General features: G+C 44.0%; 1 protein-coding gene across 1 annotated transcript in view; it reads left to right on the forward strand.

The window, feature by feature from the left end:
- Nucleotides 1-17,500, forward strand: part of LOC311229384 (uncharacterized protein) — a gene marked incomplete at its 5' end in the record, with an annotated part of 210,927 nt that overhangs the window by 146,649 nt on the left and 46,778 nt on the right. Inside the window, 5 exons of the mRNA XM_084315472.1 lie at nucleotides 3,924-3,977; nucleotides 5,729-5,782; nucleotides 7,305-7,367; nucleotides 13,383-13,445; nucleotides 17,027-17,143. Of these exons, the coding sequence (XP_084171598.1) occupies nucleotides 3,924-3,977; nucleotides 5,729-5,782; nucleotides 7,305-7,367; nucleotides 13,383-13,445; nucleotides 17,027-17,143 (351 nt within the window). The remainder of the gene's footprint in view (nucleotides 1-3,923; nucleotides 3,978-5,728; nucleotides 5,783-7,304; nucleotides 7,368-13,382; nucleotides 13,446-17,026; nucleotides 17,144-17,500) is intronic.

The following is a 17,500-nucleotide window of genomic DNA, read 5'->3' on the forward strand; positions in this document are numbered from 1 at the left end:
ATTATTATTTTATTTCATTGGGTTTTTAGCAATAGTTGCACTTTTGTTGCACTTTTTTGTGTTTATTACATGTTTCGAAAGATTGCGTATTACTGCAATTTTTTTTTGTACATAGATCATAGTGGTTAAAAAATTTGGGTCGCAACTTAATGACTAAGGAGTGTGTTCATTAACACTTTCGCGCCCACTTGGATCCATCTAAAATCACTCTAGACGGCCAGCATTTCTAAACAGACTTGCACAGTCCGTGAGGCTGTTTGTAGAGCTAAATATATACTTTATAGTATTGCTATCTGTCCATTCTCATTGTCAATTGACACCATAAACCGTCCCTTCAAAATGGCTTAAAGAAATAATTCTTTCATCAATACGTTCTCATTTGATAGCGTCTTGAATATAAGCGTTATAAGGGATTTGGTCTGGTATATTTCCTGGAAGGCGAGATACAGGCCGCTAAGCTACTAACGTTAAATCCAATGGCATTTCGGATATACAGAAGCTACAGTTAAAACTCAAACTGCATATGATTGGTATGATGGTCCACCATGAATGCATGAAAGGGGGGGGGGGGGGGGGACGTCGTTTCTGATTATTGATTACCAATAACCGCGTTAGCCTCAGTAGCCACATTCGCTGATCAGGTGGATGGCTATCATAACAAGCCCTGATCAGCGTGTCATTTACGTGAAAAAGATCTTACCGTGGGCCGGTTGGATCCCCCAAAGGATTTCCCAGTTATCGATCGCCATCTGTTTCTGTCTGTGTGTGTGTGTTTATATCTATATTATACCTGTGTCTGTGTGTATCTGTATGTATCTGTGTGTGTTTATATCTATAGGCCTATACCTGTGTCTGTGTGTATCTGAGTGTGTGTGTGTGTTTATATCATACCTGTGTCTGTGTGTATCTGTATGTATCTGTGTGTGTTTATATCTATATACCTGTGTCTGTGTGTATCTGAGTGTGTGTGTGTGTTTATATCATACCTGTGTCTGTGTGTATCTGTATGTATCTGTGTGTGTTTATATCTATATACCTGTGTCTGTGTGTATCTGAGTGTGTGTGTGTGTTTATATCATACCTGTGTCTGTGTGTATCTGTATGTATCTGTGTGTGTTTATATCTATATACCTGTGTCTGTGTGTATCTGAGTGTGTGTGTGTGTGTTTATATCATACCTGTGTCTGTGTGTATCTGTATGTATCTGTGTGTGTTTATATCTATATACCTGTGTCTGTGTGTATCTGAGTGTGTGTGTTTATATCTATACACCTGTGTGTTTGTGTCTCATTTGCATTCCTTGTAAACTCTCAGATTGCTAAAGCAACCTTTCAAACAGCTGTGGTACACGAGCTAAACCGTGACGATACTACAGTCCCAGCCAGGTCTGGCCCGGTTGTTAAAAAGGTGTCTGTCTCAGCTGGGATCCAGCCAGGTCTGGTTCCCGTTCCGAAGACAGAGGAGACACGCACCGCGTGCCAGACAGGTCATCTGGTCATCAGAAGAGCATCCTTGAGCAAGACACTTAACCTTAACTGCTCCCGATGAGCAGGTCGGCACCTCGTCTGTGTGTGAACGGCTGAGTGTGAGGCACGAATTGTAAAGCGCTTTGGATAAAGCTGTTATATAAATGCACTCCATTTACCATTCACCACAGGCTAGCGGAGACACAGAGGCACAGGACACTATCTATGCAATGAAGGTTCCTGTTACCATTCACGTTCTGCTTTATGCCTCATCTCTCAGGGGGGTGGACGCGGGGCGCGGGGGGGGGGGGGGGGGGGGGTGGTGGTTGAGTCATCATCCCTGCTGTGGAAACTTCCTCTGTCGAGCCCCGTGATGGTAATGCAGCTCATTTCCTCTTTGTTTTTTGACCTCGAGCCGACGGCTCCGCATCACAGCGTGCTAATCCGGGGTTTAGGACGAATAATCCAGATCGTCTGGGAGCTGGTACCGCCTCCTCTTCCGCCCTCGATTTCTTCGTATGCTCCTGCGTGCGCTACCATCCCATAATATAGTAAAACTATAGTGAGACCTACAGTACCATAGTAAAACTATAGTGAGACCTACAGTACCATAGTAAAACTATAGTGAGACCTACAGTACCATAGATACTGCAGTGATTTATAGTATTCCTGAGTTCCTTTTTCATATACATTATATATTTACTACAGAGATACTGCTGTGATTTGTAGTATTCCTGTGAATATTATTTTCACACACAACCAGCAGCTCTGAGTCGGTCTAGGGCTGAGCCCAAAACGTTCGAACGTTCGGACCTTCGTTTGTTACGTTGGCATTCGAATTCTAAATCAACATTCGAATTTTTTACTTTTAATAAAAAAAAAAAAATAAGATGTATTATTATTATAATAATTCATTGTGTTTAAACCAATGGGGTAAATATTAGGCTACACTAATATTATAGTATAAAAAACGGATGAGTTATATTCATTAACGAAAGTTGATTTAATAAAAAAATATACTAATTTAATCAGATTAATCACTTTATTCAAATTGAGGATTTTGTTTGAGGATATTTATTAAAAACAAAAAAAACTGTATTTTGAAAAAAAACATTTTTTGTGCTCTTTTTTATATATTAAAACGACTGTTTGAACGTCCGTTCGAAAAACCCTGACGAAGTTCGAATCCCAAAACAGGCTTCGGGGACAGCCTTAACACTTTCAGCGCCAGGGGTCGCTGTTTACCTTACCGTTGAAATGCCATCGCCTTTAACATGGGGATACGTGGCTGTGTTTGCAGGCCTAAAGCTATATTATATATTATAGCTATGGATTTAATAATATAGTCGATTGTCATTGAGTTTCTTCCGGTCAAGATGCAAAAACAGATAATTTCTTCATTCATACATTCCTGTTTTATACCGTGGTGAATATGAGTATAGTTTTAGAGTAATGCTGTGTAATCCCATGAAACGCTGCTAAACAATCCTCGCTTGGATCAAATATCAATCTGAAATCAACTCTAGATTATCGGTATTATGTTTCATCATGCATGCATGAAAGGGTGGGGGGGGGGCATTTCTATGCTTCGATCGTCACCAACGGATACGTTACACAGTACATTACAGACACACGCTCCGATCGCGGGAAGTAATTTTTGGATCAACGCAATATTGATACCATATAGACAGTCCTTACCTTGACCAGGATCTGTCCCGAAAAGAATATTCCAATTATCTGATCGCCATTCCAAATACTGATTGCGTTATAAGCGATTCGCCTGTCCGGCTAGTTAGACTCCGCCCGCACGCCGCAGGCCGGCCCACACACCAAGCCACATAGTTTACAAATAGAGTGCAATAGCGGGCCGCAAGGCGGCAGCCGGCGTATTGGACTTTTGCGATCTCAGACCCATCCCCAGTGATAACACAAGCCGCCTGCATGTTTTTATGAATGGAATATCGATTAAAGGAATAATAACGATGAAACCCGACTATACTCTGGTTTTCGGGGGGTCCTGGCGCTCAACGTTTCGGCGAGTTAACCCGACTCTACTCTGGTACATCACAGACGACCATAGGCACTCTGGCTGGTATCTGTTGTGCCGTCTGGTTGGTTGGCAGAGGCAGCGGAGCAGCACAGAACCACTGTACGTGACGTGAGTGACAGACGTTTAGTGGTTGAGTGTATTCTGCGTGTGTTTGTGTCTGTATGTGTCCGTTATGTGTGCGTGACGTGCTTCAGTCTTTTATGCGTGTGTGTGTGCGTGTACGTGTGTGTACGTGTGTATTAGAGTAGCAGGTGAAAGGCCTGTCTTGCTATACATGTGTTATATATATATATATACACTATGGGCTCATAGCCGTCCTGAATTGGAGGTTTGAAGTGTCTCCCGTCTCCGGGCGTGACCGACCCCCTTCTTCTGCCTCAGTCAATTACTAACCCATGGGTTTCCAGGGCGACCGAGGACCCAAGGGGGCGTGCGGAGCGGACGGACCCAAAGGAGAGAAGGTGAGCGAGAGAGAGAGCGAGAGAGAGAGAGAGAGAGAGAGAGAGAGAGAGAGAGGAGAGAGAGAAAGAGGAGAGAGAGAGAGAGAGAGAGAGAGAGAGAGAGAGAGAGAGAGAGAGAGAGAGAGAGAGAGAGAGAGGAGAGAGAGCGAGAGAGATCTCTCAGGGCACATAGGGAAATGAGGACGAGCAAATTGCATTGTGAGATTTAAATTAAGTGATTTCATAGCCGCCGGAGCTCTGGGTTTTCACCGCTGTGAAATCAGAGACGCGGGAATGTGTAGATGTGTCACGGTCGCCTGCCTCGGACGGCTCGCACCGCGGTGGATATCGTTAGAGCGCCTGCGAGCCACTGTCGGCGACGCCCACATTATTTAACCGACATCATGCGACAGTTAGTTCCGACCGAGTCATCGGATTGGACGAGAGTGCTGATGTTCAGTATGATACCACCGGGACTTTTATCTATGTATGTATATTATGTATCACTCCGCCGCACAGGTGTTCCGTTAATAACCGTTAATTAGACTTCATTAACACAGGTGTTCTGTTAATAATCAGTAATTATACTTCATTAACACAGGTGTTCGGTTAATAACCGTTAATTAGACTTCATAACACAGGTGTTCTGTTAATAATCAGTAATTATACTTCATTAACACAGGTGTTCCGTTAATAACCGTTAATTAGACTTCATTAACACAGGTGTTCTGTTAATAATCAGTAATTATACTTCATTAACACAGGTGTTCTGTTAATAACCGTTAATTAGACGTCATTAACACAGGTGTTCTGTTAATAACCGTTAATTGGACGTCATTAACACAGGTGTTCTGTTAATAACCGTTAATTGGACGTCATTAACACAGGTGTTCTGTTAATAACCGTTAATTAGACTTCATTAACACAGGTGTTCTGTTAATAACCATTAATTAGACTTCATTAACAAAGGTGTTTAAAACGCTCCCTGAGTCTCAGCTGTTTAAACGCTCGCTGAGTCTCAGGTGTTTGAACGCTCCCTGAGTCTCAGGTGTTTAAACGCTCGCTGAGTCTCAGGTGTTTGAACGCTCGCTGAGTCTCAGGTGTTTAAACGCTCGCTGAGTCTCAGGTGTTTAAACGCTCGCTGAGTCTCAGGTGTTTAAACGCTCCCTGAGTCTCAGGTGTTTAAACGCTCGCTGAGTCTCAGGTGTTTAAACGCTCGCTGAGTCTCAGGTGTTTAAACGCTCGCTGAGTCTCAGGTGTTTAAACGCTCGCTGAGTCTCAGGTGTTTAAACGCTCCCTGAGTCTCAGCTGTTTAAACGCTCGCTGAGTCTCAGGTGTTTGAACGCTCGCTGAGTCTCAGGTGTTTAAACGCTCGCTGAGTCTCAGGTGTTTAAACGCTCGCTGAGTCTCAGGTGTTTAAACGCTCGCTGAGTCTCAGGTGTTTAAACGCTCCCTGAGTCTCAGGTGTTTAAACGCTCCCTGAGTCTCAGGTGTTTGAAGGCGTCTGTGTGTTTGAACGCTCGCTGAGTCTCAGGTGTTTAAACGCTCGCTGAGTCTCAGGTGTTTAAACGCTCGCTGAGTCTCAGGTGTTTAAACGCTCCCTGAGTCTCAGGTGTTTGAAGGCGTCTGTGTGTTTGAACGCTCCCTGAGTCTCAGGTGTTTGAAGGCGTCTGTGTGTTTGAACGCTCCCTGAGTCTCAGGTGTTTGAAGGCGTCTGTGTGTTTAAACGCTCCCTGAGTCTCAGGTGTTTGAAGGCGTCTGTGTGTTTGCAGGGAGACGGTGGGATCCACGGACGGGCAGGACTCCCGGGGAGGAAAGGAGAGCAGGTAACAACACTCATCACTATTGATGATCGATCACTATATCACGGGTGTCAGTGGGGCTCAAACGTAATGGAATAATCTCTTCAGTGCGTGTCTTCATTAGTACAGAGTATTAGTGTGCTACTATTCTGTCTGTTGTCCAGGCGTTAAGACACACTGAAGGACATTGGGTCTCATTCTCCAACGGACTTAAGACAAACAGTTTGCTCCTAGGGCCATTTAAGACATCTTAGGGCCGATTTTGGGATTGCCCAACCGTCCCTAAGCTTGGATTCGGCCCTGACTGACTGAGAGCAGGATTTAGGAGCAGTCTTAACTTGACAGACTGTTGTGCTCTGTGTTCTTAAGGGCTTTATTTGGGAGGAATCATAGTGATTCCTTCATGTCAACTCTACAGGCCTCCTTGGAATTAATTAATCATAATTTAAATAAATATGACAATGTGTTATATTTATTTAAACCTTATATTTACTGTTGTGTTAGTAGGGACGGTTTGGGAATCCCAAAATCGGCCCTAAGATGTCTTAAATGGCCCTAAGAGCAAACTGTTTGTCTTAAGTCCGTTGGAGAATGAGACCCAATGACCCGGAGCGGAGGTGTCCCTTCTGGTCTACAACCGCCCTGCACTGTAACCATACTAATCGTATCATCTTAACCCTTTCACTGCCACACGACAGAAGGTTAGCCTTTTACTATCACACAACCGACGGTGATGCTCCATCATTAGCATCATTAGCAAATGCGGAGCTAATGATGCTAATGATGGAGCATTGCCGTCGGTTGTGTGATAGTAAAGGGCTAACCTTCTGTATTGTCACAGTGAAAGGGGTTAACCGGCTGTCGTGTGGCAGTGAAAGGGTTAACTACCTACCTCAAACTATAGTCTACCCAGATAACTCTGTACGCTGGCATGTGTTCGGGACGACCACCGGGAGGCGGAGCGGTCGTCTGGTAATCCGGAGGTTCTCTCGGAGGTTCGATTCCCCGCTCCTCCCGGTCACAGCGTGTCGAGGTGTGTGTCCTTGAGCAAGACATTATTAACCCCTAACTGCTCCCGATGAGGATGTCGGCACCTCGCATGGTCGCCTCCGCCGTCGGTGTGTGAACGTGTGAACGGGTCAAATGTGAGGAACAAATTGTAAAGCGCTTTGGATAAAAGCTGCTATATAAAAAACCAGCCATTTACCATGTATGTACAATAGTGCTGTATGTACCGTATATATATATATATATATTTATATTTACCGCATATATATATCCATATCTGTCTGAATATACCTGCATTATAATCCTTCTATATACCTACAATATATTTAACTCTGTATGATATCATGTACAATAATGTATACTCTTTATTTATTTTTAATACATTTTATTTATTTAATTATTTTTGTTGTACTGTAATGTAATGACGATACATTTGAATCTAATCTATTCTAATGTAATGTAATCTAATCTAATCCATGACAATGACTGCATTGTTGTGATTAGTGTCAACAACAGCTGTGCTCTCTCTGTATTCCAGGGGGATGTTGGATCTTCAGGAGCCACAGGAACCCCAGGCAAGGAAGGACTGATCGGCCCCAAGGTGTGTTTATATTTACACAATATATACAATATATACACCTCAGTAACTGTGTCCAGATGTGGATTGTAACAGGGTTGTAACATGATTGTAACAGGATTGTAACAGGGTTGTAACATTATTGTAACATGGTTGTAACAGGGTTGTAACATGATTGTAACATGATTGTAACAGGGTTGTAACATGATTGTAACAGGGTTGTAACAGGATTGTAACAGGGTTGGAACATGATGTAACATGGTTGTAACAGGGTTGTAACAGGGTTGTAACAGGATTGTAACATGATTGTAACACGATTGTAACAGGGTTGTAACAGGATTGTAACAGGGTTGTAACAGGATTGTAACAGGATTATAACATGATTGTAACAGGATTGTAACATGATTGTAACAGGGTTGTAACAGGGTTGTAACAGGATTGTAACATGATTGTAACAGCATTGTAACAGGGTTGTAACAGGGTTGTAACAGGATTGTAAGTGGGTTGTAACAGGGTTGTAACAGGGTGGGCCCACAACCTGGTTGCGATGCGGGGTCGTGGTGCTGGTCCTGGGGGGTTCGGGGGTCCTGGGGTGGGTGGGTGAGAATGGGGGAGGAATTTTCTTTTGTGGTGTCTATTGTGATGTCTGTAATAGTATAAGTAGATTTTTTATGTTTTGTTCTGTGTTTATTATTTTTGTAATTGCTAATGTCATTGTTGTTATTATTATTGTGGTGGTATTGTGAGGTCTTGTTATTGTTGCTGTATTGTGTTTGTCTTGTTTGTGTATAGAAAGAAATTAAAATATTTGATAAAAATAAAATAAGGATTGAAACAGAATGGTAACAGCTTTTCTATGTCCTATCTGAACTCCTGGTGGGTCCTCAAAGAGAAGCAGGCTATTCTCGGTCCTTGCTCCACACTGGCTGAACAAACTTCCCACCACAGTCAGGACAGCTGAAACCATCACAGTCAGGACAGACAGCTGAAACCATCACAGTCAGGACAGACAGCTGAAACCATCACAGTCAGGACAGACAGCTGAAACCACCACAGTCAGGACAGACAGCTGAAACCATCACAGTCAGGACAGCTGAAACCATCACAGTCAGGACAGCTGAAACCACCACAGTCAGGACAGACAGCTGAAACCATCACAGTCAGGACAGACAGCTGAAACCATCACAGTCAGGACAGACAGCTGAAACCATCACAGTCAGGACAGACAGCTGAAACCACCACAGTCAGGACAGCTGAAACCACCACAGTCAGGACAGACAGCTGTAACCATCACAGTCAGGACAGACAGCTGAAACCATCACAGGCAGGACAGACAGCTGCAACCATCACAGTCAGGACAGACAGCTGCAACCATCACAGTCAGGACAGCTGAAACCATCACAGTCAGGACAGACAGCTGAAACCATCACAGTCAGGACAGCTGAAACCACCACAGTCAGGTCAGACAGCTGAAACCATCACACTCAGGACAGCTGAAACCATCACAGCCAGGACAGACAGCTGAAACCATCACAGTCAGGACAGCTGAAACCATCACAGTCAGATCAGCTGAAACCATCACAGTCAGATCAGCTGAAACCACCACAGTCAGGACAGACAGCTGCAACCATCACAGTCAGGACAGACAGCTGCAACCATCACACTCAGGACAGCTGAAACCATCACAGTCAGGACAGACAGCTGCAACCATCACAGTCAGGACAGCTGAAACCATCACAGTCAGGACAGACAGCTGAAACCACCACAGTCAGGACAGACAGCTGAAACCATCACAGTCAGGACAGACAGCTGAAACCATCACAGTCAGGACAGACAGCTGCAACCATCACAGTCAGGACAGACAGCTGAAACCATCACAGTCAGGACAGCTGAAACCACCACAGTCAGAACAGACAGCTGCAACCATCACAGTCAGAACAGACAGCTGAAACCACCACAGTCAGGACAGACAGCTGAAACCATCACAGTCAGGACAGACAGCTGAAACCACCACAGTCAGGACAGACAGCTGAAACCACCACAGTCAGGACAGACAGCTGAAACCATCACAGTCAGGACAGACAGCTGAAACCATCACAGTCAGGACAGCTGAAACCACCACAGTCAGGACAGCTGAAACCACCACAGTCAGGACAGCTGAAACCATCAGTCAGGACAGACAGCTGAAACCATCACAGTCAGGACAGACAGCTGAAACCATCACAGTCAGGACAGACAGCTGAAACCATCACAGTCAGGACAGACAGCTGAAACCATCACAGTCAGGACAGACAGCTGCAACCATCACAGTCAGGACAGACAGCTGAAACCATCACAGTCAGGACAGACAGCTGAAACCATCACAGTCAGGACAGACAGCTGAAACCATCACAGTCAGGACAGACAGCTGAAACCAATTGTATTTATTATTATTATAATTATAAGAATTATAATTATAATACTATAACCTTCTTTACTGTCTTATTATGTACTTTGATACTATGCCTATACTACTACCTACTATGCTAATAATTGTCTATACTACTACCTACTATGCTAATAATTGTCTATATTACTACCTACTATGTATTATGTCTATACTACTACCTACTATGCTAATATTTCTACACGATACCTACTATGCTACTATGTCTATACTACTACCTACTATGCTAATATGTTTATACTATTGTTACTCAGCTGATAGAGTTGTGCCCTTCCTGATGTCTTGTCGTACATAACTTGTAAGTCGCTTTGGATAAAAGAGTTCAGCTAAATGACTAAATGTAAAATACTACTATCTACTCAAGTTCAAGTTCTTTAATAGTTGTCATACAGAAGTACAGCATACTTTCATACAAAATGCTTCTTACTGTTACGCTCCAGAGACTGTGCTAGACAAGATAGTATCAAATAACATAATAACATAATATAGCATGAATTTAGAAGAAGAAAATGAGGTCACAGTGTTCGGTATAGACATATGTACAATGTTCTGAGTTACCATATAATATACAATACACAATACTATGCAGTCTACTAATGTACAGTACTATCTAGTGCAAAGCAGAAATGGGATGAGGTACAATTTTAGGTACAATTTACAGTAAGGTGTACGAGTTGTAGTGCAATCCTTCATCCATAAATATAAAGTGTGGGGAGTGGGTGCTACAGTGTGTTTGTTTAAAGTGGGTGTGTGCTATAAAGTGTGTGGAGTGGGTGCTACAGTGTGTTTGTTTAAAGTGAGTGTGTGCGTGTGGATGTGTGTGCTATGTGCGTTTGGTGGTTGTTGTTGTGTAGTGTTCATTCATACTACCTACTATGTTAATAATACGTCTATACTAATATGCACTAAGACTGTAGCACTCAAGTTCAGCACTGCTACACACGCCTCGTTAACAGCACTGCCAGGTTAATGGTGCATGATTACCGCAGTAGCAGTAGCAGAGCAGAGCTCAGGGTCCTAAGAGCTGCATCTGTAGATGGACACCACTGCCCCCTAGCTGCCAGAGTTGTACCTTCAGGCTGACCTGTTGTACAGAACCTTTCTGCTGACTTGTCGTACAGAACCTTCCTGCTGACTTGTTGTACAGAACCTTCCTGATGACTTGTTGTACAGAACCTTTCTGCTGACTTGTTGTACAGAACCTTCCTGCTGACTTGTTGTACAGAACCTTCCTGATGACTTGTTGTACAGAACCTTCCTGCTGACCTGTTGTACAGAACCTTCCTGCTGACTTGTTGTACAGAACCTTCCTGCTCACTTGTTGTACAGAACCTTCCTGCTGACTTGTTGTACAGAACCTTCCTGCTGACTTGTTGTACAGAACCTTCCTGCTGACTTGTTGTACAGAACCTTCCTGCTGACTTGTCGTACAGAACCTTCCTGCTGACTTGTTGTACAGAACCTTCCTGCTGATTTGTCGTACAGAACCTTCCTGCTGACTTGTTGTACAGAACCTTCCTGCTGACTTGTTGTACAGAACCTTCCTGCTGACCTGTTGTACAGAACCTTCCTGCTGACCTGTTGTACAGAACCTTCCTGCTGACCTGTTGTACAGAACCTTCCTGCTGACTTGTTGTACAGAACCTTCCTGCTGACTTGTTGTACAGAACCTTCCTGCTGACTTGTCGTACAGAACCTTCCTGCTGACTTGTTGTACAGAACCTTCCTGCTGACTTGTCGTACAGAACCTTCCTGCTGACTTGTTGTACAGAACCTTCCTGCTGACTTGTTGTACAGAACCTTTCTGCTGACTTGTCGTACAGAACCTTCCTGCTGACCTGTTGTACAGAACCTTCCTGCTGACTTGTTGTACAGAACCGTCCTGCTGACTTGTACACAATTTGTAAGTCGCTTTGGATAAAATGACTAAATGTAAAGATCTGGATGGACTTACGTGTCCTCAGTCTAAAGGACAATAAGACAGAGGTTATTGTGTTTGAATGATTGTGCCCCGGGCCCCCTTACTTAAGAAAAAGAAAACGTTCCTAAAAGCATTGGTGTCACTTTTGATAGTGGTTTTAAATTTGATAAACAAATGGGCTCTGGGGTCAAAGGTGCCTTCTTTCAGTTGAGACTCCTTGCCAAAATAAAGCTCTATCTCTCTCCAAAAAGACTGTCCGTTTCAGGATTCATTTTAAGATCCTGTTTGTATGTAAGATGTTAAGCGGGCCGGCCCCTCGGTGCCTAGGTGAACTCCTCCATGTCCACACGTCCAGCTCGAGCACTGAGGTCGTCAAACCTTCTGGACGTTCCAACGTCTGGCCTCAAATCTAAATGTGGCCGAGCCTCTGGGGTGGCTGCTCCCAGGCTGTGGAACAGTTCACCTGTTTAGGTCTTTGTTATAGATGTTTAAGTCTTTGTTAAAGATGTAACAGTACTGTCTATCTGTGTGTCATGTATGTTATGATTAATTGAAAATGGGGGACCCTGATGTAAACAAGACGAAAGTCTTTCTCTGGTCTGCATCCCCTTAACAATTGTGTGTATTGAGCCGTACTGTATTGTACCCATTCTGCAATCTGTTAAATAAAGTTTTCAATCAATCAATCAATCAATCAATCAATCAATCAATCAATCAATAAAAGATGTTAAGATGTTTAAGTCTTTGTTCAAGATGTTAAGATGTTTAAGTCTTTGTTAAAGATGTTAAGATGTTTAAGTATTTGTTAAAGATGTTAAGATAAGTTTTTGTTAAAGATGTTAAGATGTTTAAGTCTTTGTTAAAGATGTTACGATACGTTTTTGTTAAAGATGTTAAGATGTTTAAGTCTTTGTTAAAGATGTTAAGATGTTTAAGTCTTTGTTAAAGATGTTAAGATGTTTAAGTCTTTGTTCAAGATGTTAAGATAAGTCTTTGTTAAAGATGTTAAGATGTTTAAGTCTTTGTTAAAGATGTTAAGATGTTTAAGTCTTTGTTAAAGATGTTAAGATGTTTAAGTCTTTGTTAAAGATGTTACGATAAGTCTTTGTTAAAAATGTTAAGATGTTTAAGTCTTTGTTAAAGATGTTAAGATAAGTCTTTGTTAAAGATGTTAAGATGTTTAAGTCTTTGTTCAAGATGTTAAGATAAGTATGTGTTAAAGATGTTAAGATGTTTAAGTCTTTGTTAAAGATGTTAAGATGTTTAAATTAAGTTAAAGACTCACCTCTTCTCGCTGGCTCTTCATTCAGGCTGAGCCGTACATCCACGCTTCTGTTCTGACTGTGCATTTTATATTGTATAATTTTCTGTTGTATTTGTATTATTATATGTGTAGTACTGTTTGCAGTACCATTAGGGGGCAACAGAGGTAGAGCACTCGTCTGAAAGGTTCCCGGTTCGATTCCCTCTCCTCCCGGGCAAGTGTCCTTGAGCAAGACACTTAACCCCTAATTGCTCCTGAGGACACTTTGACAAACTGCCCGGGAGAAGCGGGAATTGAACCAGGAACCGCTCTACCTCCTGACCACTCTACCTCCTTTGTATTGTACAGCACTGTGGTCAGCCCGGGTTGTTTTTAAACATGCTCTATACCTCGTGAATGTCTGTGTAGGGCGACCGTGGGTTCGATGGAGTCTCTGGACCCAAAGGCACCCAGGGAGAGAAAGGTGAAAGGGTGAGTCTCTCAACGCCACCCTGCACCACCGTTGTACCACCCCTGTACCACCCATGCACCACCCCTGTACCAGTAAGACACAGCTGCACTCAATTCAAGATTCAAGATTCAAGAGTTTCATTGGTCACATACAGACACGAGACAGTAGGGGTGGGAATCACCAGAGGCCTCACGATACCATACTATCACGATACTTGAGTCATGATACGATAGTATCACGATACTAAATATATTGCGATATGCTGAGTATTGCGATATTAATATTGCAATATATTGCGATTTATTACCTTTTTTCAACTGCAAAGTAAAACTTTGTCAACATGTTTCATCTAATAAAATAAAGTTCAATAAAGGCAATGAGTATAGACCACCGCAACTCTTCCGGGATTCTGAAATCGGGGAGCATATGAATGAATTTGGATGAGCGCCGTGATGTAAGTGGTTGCAGCGACTAACAACAGAACAACAAGCAGCCTAAAAGTTGCTGTGTTGTGAATTGTTCGGTCAACAAAAAAGACAATTCGGAGATTCGCTTTTCTGTAATCCCTCACTTTCTCACCACAAGACCCCCTCTAATGGAACATTCCAGGGCGGGTGTGCGTGGCGTCACAATCCGTGGGCAATCTGCGCATGTGCATGGGGAATAGGTGCTTAAAATGGGCTTTTTCTCTGCCGATTTAGTTCTGATCGATTAGGAGATTCAGGCGCATACAAGTATATTGGATCATGTCTCCAGCACCCCACAGCCGTAGCTGCAACCACTTACATCACGGCTCTCATCCACATTAATTTCCTCCCCCCGCAATCTCCTCACTAATGCGGAAGTGCAGTGGTCTATAGTGGACATTTACAAACAATTTCTTATTTGCCACTTCCACTCCGGGGATAGCTTTAGTCTACGTGCACATAATAAATATTCTGATCCATACGTTTGGCTGTCACAATGGATCAATAATTTATTTCCAGGCTGCATAACAAACAAAACTCGTATATCTAATACATGCGGTACATGCGTGCGTTGCGGTAGAAAAACGGTTTGCTTTCCCAGTTCCGCAACCGTTTCCATTTCCGGGGTAGGCCTGATTGGCCGAGACGGCCATGTGACGCGCGTGGCACGCCCCCGCGGCAGCAAGCGCGCTACTGCTGGAGTTCGCCTTTCACATCGCTGCCGTTGGCGAAAGCAGGATGAGGCGAGAGCGTAGATTCGAAAGCAGGATGAGGCGAGAGCGTAGATTTCGCTGTGTATCATTTAATCATTTATCATTTAACATTTGAAAGGCATACATTGTTGTCATACAGAAGTACAGAATACTTTTATCCAAAATGCTTCTTACTGTTACACTGTTAGAGACTGTGCTAGACAAATGAACGACTAATTCGGTCAGAAATAACGTAACTAATAACGTTAGTAAGCACTGCTTATATGCTTATTATGTCTGCGGGGTACAGTAAACGTTTCTCCCGGTACATTCTGAAGAGCACACCGCTGTATGTTGGAGAACCAGCGGTCTTCCGCTCCTCCTCACTCGAGTGAGAGCAAAGCCGTGCACAGCTCAGCCCTGTGTGAGACGCGAGGAGGAGATGGGAGTCCTTCCAATCGGAATATGTTGTTTCTTTACACATATGTTGGATTATGAATATGTCTTTATAGCTATGCTGCCAGGCTGGTCCGCGACCCTCCGTGCTGCGATCACCAGCGGGGAGAATATGCTTATTGGGGCTTATGCCGAGAATCAGAATGTACCGGGAGAAACGTTTACTGTACCCCGCAGACATAATAAGCATATAAGCAGTGCTTACTAACGTTATTAGTTACGTTATTTCTGACCGAATTAGTCGTTCATTTGTCTAGCACAGTCTCTAACAGTGTAACAGTAAGAAGCATTTTGGATAAAAGTATTCTGTACTTCTGTATGACAACAATGTATGCCTTTCAAATGTTAAATGATAAATGATTAAATGATACACAGCGAAATCTACGCTCTCGCCTCATCCTGCTTTCGCCAACGGCAGCGATGTGAAAGGCGAACTCCAGCAGTAGCGCGCTTGCTGCCGCGGGGGCGTGCCACGCGCGTCACGTGGCCGTCTCGGCCAATCAGGCCTACCCCGGAAATGGAAACGGTTGCGGAACTGATACAGGCTTCCCGGTCCACCCCTCCCCCACGCAGGCCACCCCCCCTTATCCACACAGGTGAATAGCTCAGGTAGGTCTCTTTAAAGGGAAAGTACACATAGTTTCAAATCATAAGAATAGTTACAATAATGGCGACTGGGTGGCGTAGCGGAGATTGCGCTCGTCACCAACGCAAGAGACTCCGGTCTCGACTCCCCGAGTCGGCATTGCCTGCGGCTTGGGCCAGTCGTCATACTCTCTCAATTGGCAGAGGTAGCGGGTGGAAAGTCGATGGGTGGGGATTGGACGTTGTGGACAGCGACTCCTACAGGTCGGTCGGGTGACGCCTGCACAGCAGAGACAGGAAGTATCGGGGGCAGCGTGAGCCTCTCCCATGCGTTACTCCTCGCCACTGAGAGTCCGCGCTGGTAGGTGAAAAGATGTGACAGGCTGCCTCCTCGTGTACCGGAGGGGACGCATGATGCAAGGCTTCTATCCTCACTACAACCGACCAGTGGGGGACATAGTCTAGCAACGTTCAAGACAGGGGAGGGGAGAATTGAAGGGGAGAATTGGCTATACGAAATTGGGATGGGAGAAAAAATGTAAATAAGGAGAAACAGTGGATAAAAAAAAGAATAGTTACAATAACCATAATCAGTGTAAATCATATCATGACTTGTCAATCAAATAATTTCATTTTCATATTTCGTAATTCAAGATTTTCAAAATTCAAATAATTGCATTTTCATAATTCAAATTATTGCATGATACAAACTCAAAGATTAAATAACTCAAGAATGGCTCCTACAATGAGTAATATATACAGTAATATACAAATATACAGTTCGGACTATTGCAAAAAAAAAGTACAGTAGTTATTTTCTACTTTTCTTTCTTTCTTTTTTTTCTTTTCAAAATTCGACTACATGGCGGCCGGGTAGCGCAGCGGACTGAGCGTCTGTCTACCACCGCAGAGACACTGGTATCGAATCCGGCTGTCAGCGTTGCCTGCGGCTTGGCCGGCCGTCATACTGACACAATTGGCAGAGTCAGCGGGAGGGAAGGCGGTGGGGTGGTAATCTGGTCATTGTAAACAGCGACTCCTACTGGTCGGTCAGTGCGGCTGCACAGCGAGGAAGGGATCTGGGTGAGGTAGCGTTACACTTCACCCAATGAGAGTCCGCGCTGTCAGGTGAAAAGAGGCTGCTGGCTGACTCCTATGTATCGGAGGAAGCATGTGATAGACTTCAGGGCTCCCTAGACCGGCAAGTGGGGGGCAAATGCGCGCAACGGCCACGAAGGGGGGGGGAGGGGGGGGGGGGGGGGGGAAATTGGCATAACGACTAAATTGGGATGGGAGGAGAATACAAGAAAAATAGGAGGAGAAAAAGTGGATACAAAAGAAATTCGACTACATATTCCCGCCCCCACGTGGTGCTTTACTGTGTTGTGCCCCTGTGTGCAGGGCCCCCCGGGTGCTCCGGGCCCCTCGGGCCCCAGGGGAGTGGACGGGGTCCCGGGCTTGACGGGCCCTCTGGGACCAGCCGGCATGAAAGGTCCCGAAGGACTTCAAGGACAGAAGGTATTGTCCCCATCTATCTACCTTTCACTACCACACTACAGAAGGTTAAACCATTTCACTACCACACTACAGAAGGTTAAACCCTTTCACTACCACACTACAGAAGGTTAAACCCTTTCACTACCACACTACAGAAGGTTAAACCCTTTCACTACCACACTACAGAAGGTTAAACCCTTTCACTACCACACTACAGACGGTTAACCTTTCACTACCACACTACAGAAGTTTAACCCTTTCACTACCACACTACAGAAGGTTAACCTTTCACTACCACACTACAGAATGTTAACCTTTCACTACCACACTACAGAAGGTTAACCTTTCACTGCCACACTACAGAGGTTAACCTTTCAC

This window comes from Notolepis coatsorum, assembly GCF_963971535.1.
Source record: "Notolepis coatsorum genome assembly, chromosome: 6".
Classification (NCBI taxonomy): Eukaryota; Metazoa; Chordata; class Actinopteri; order Aulopiformes; family Paralepididae; genus Notolepis; species Notolepis coatsorum.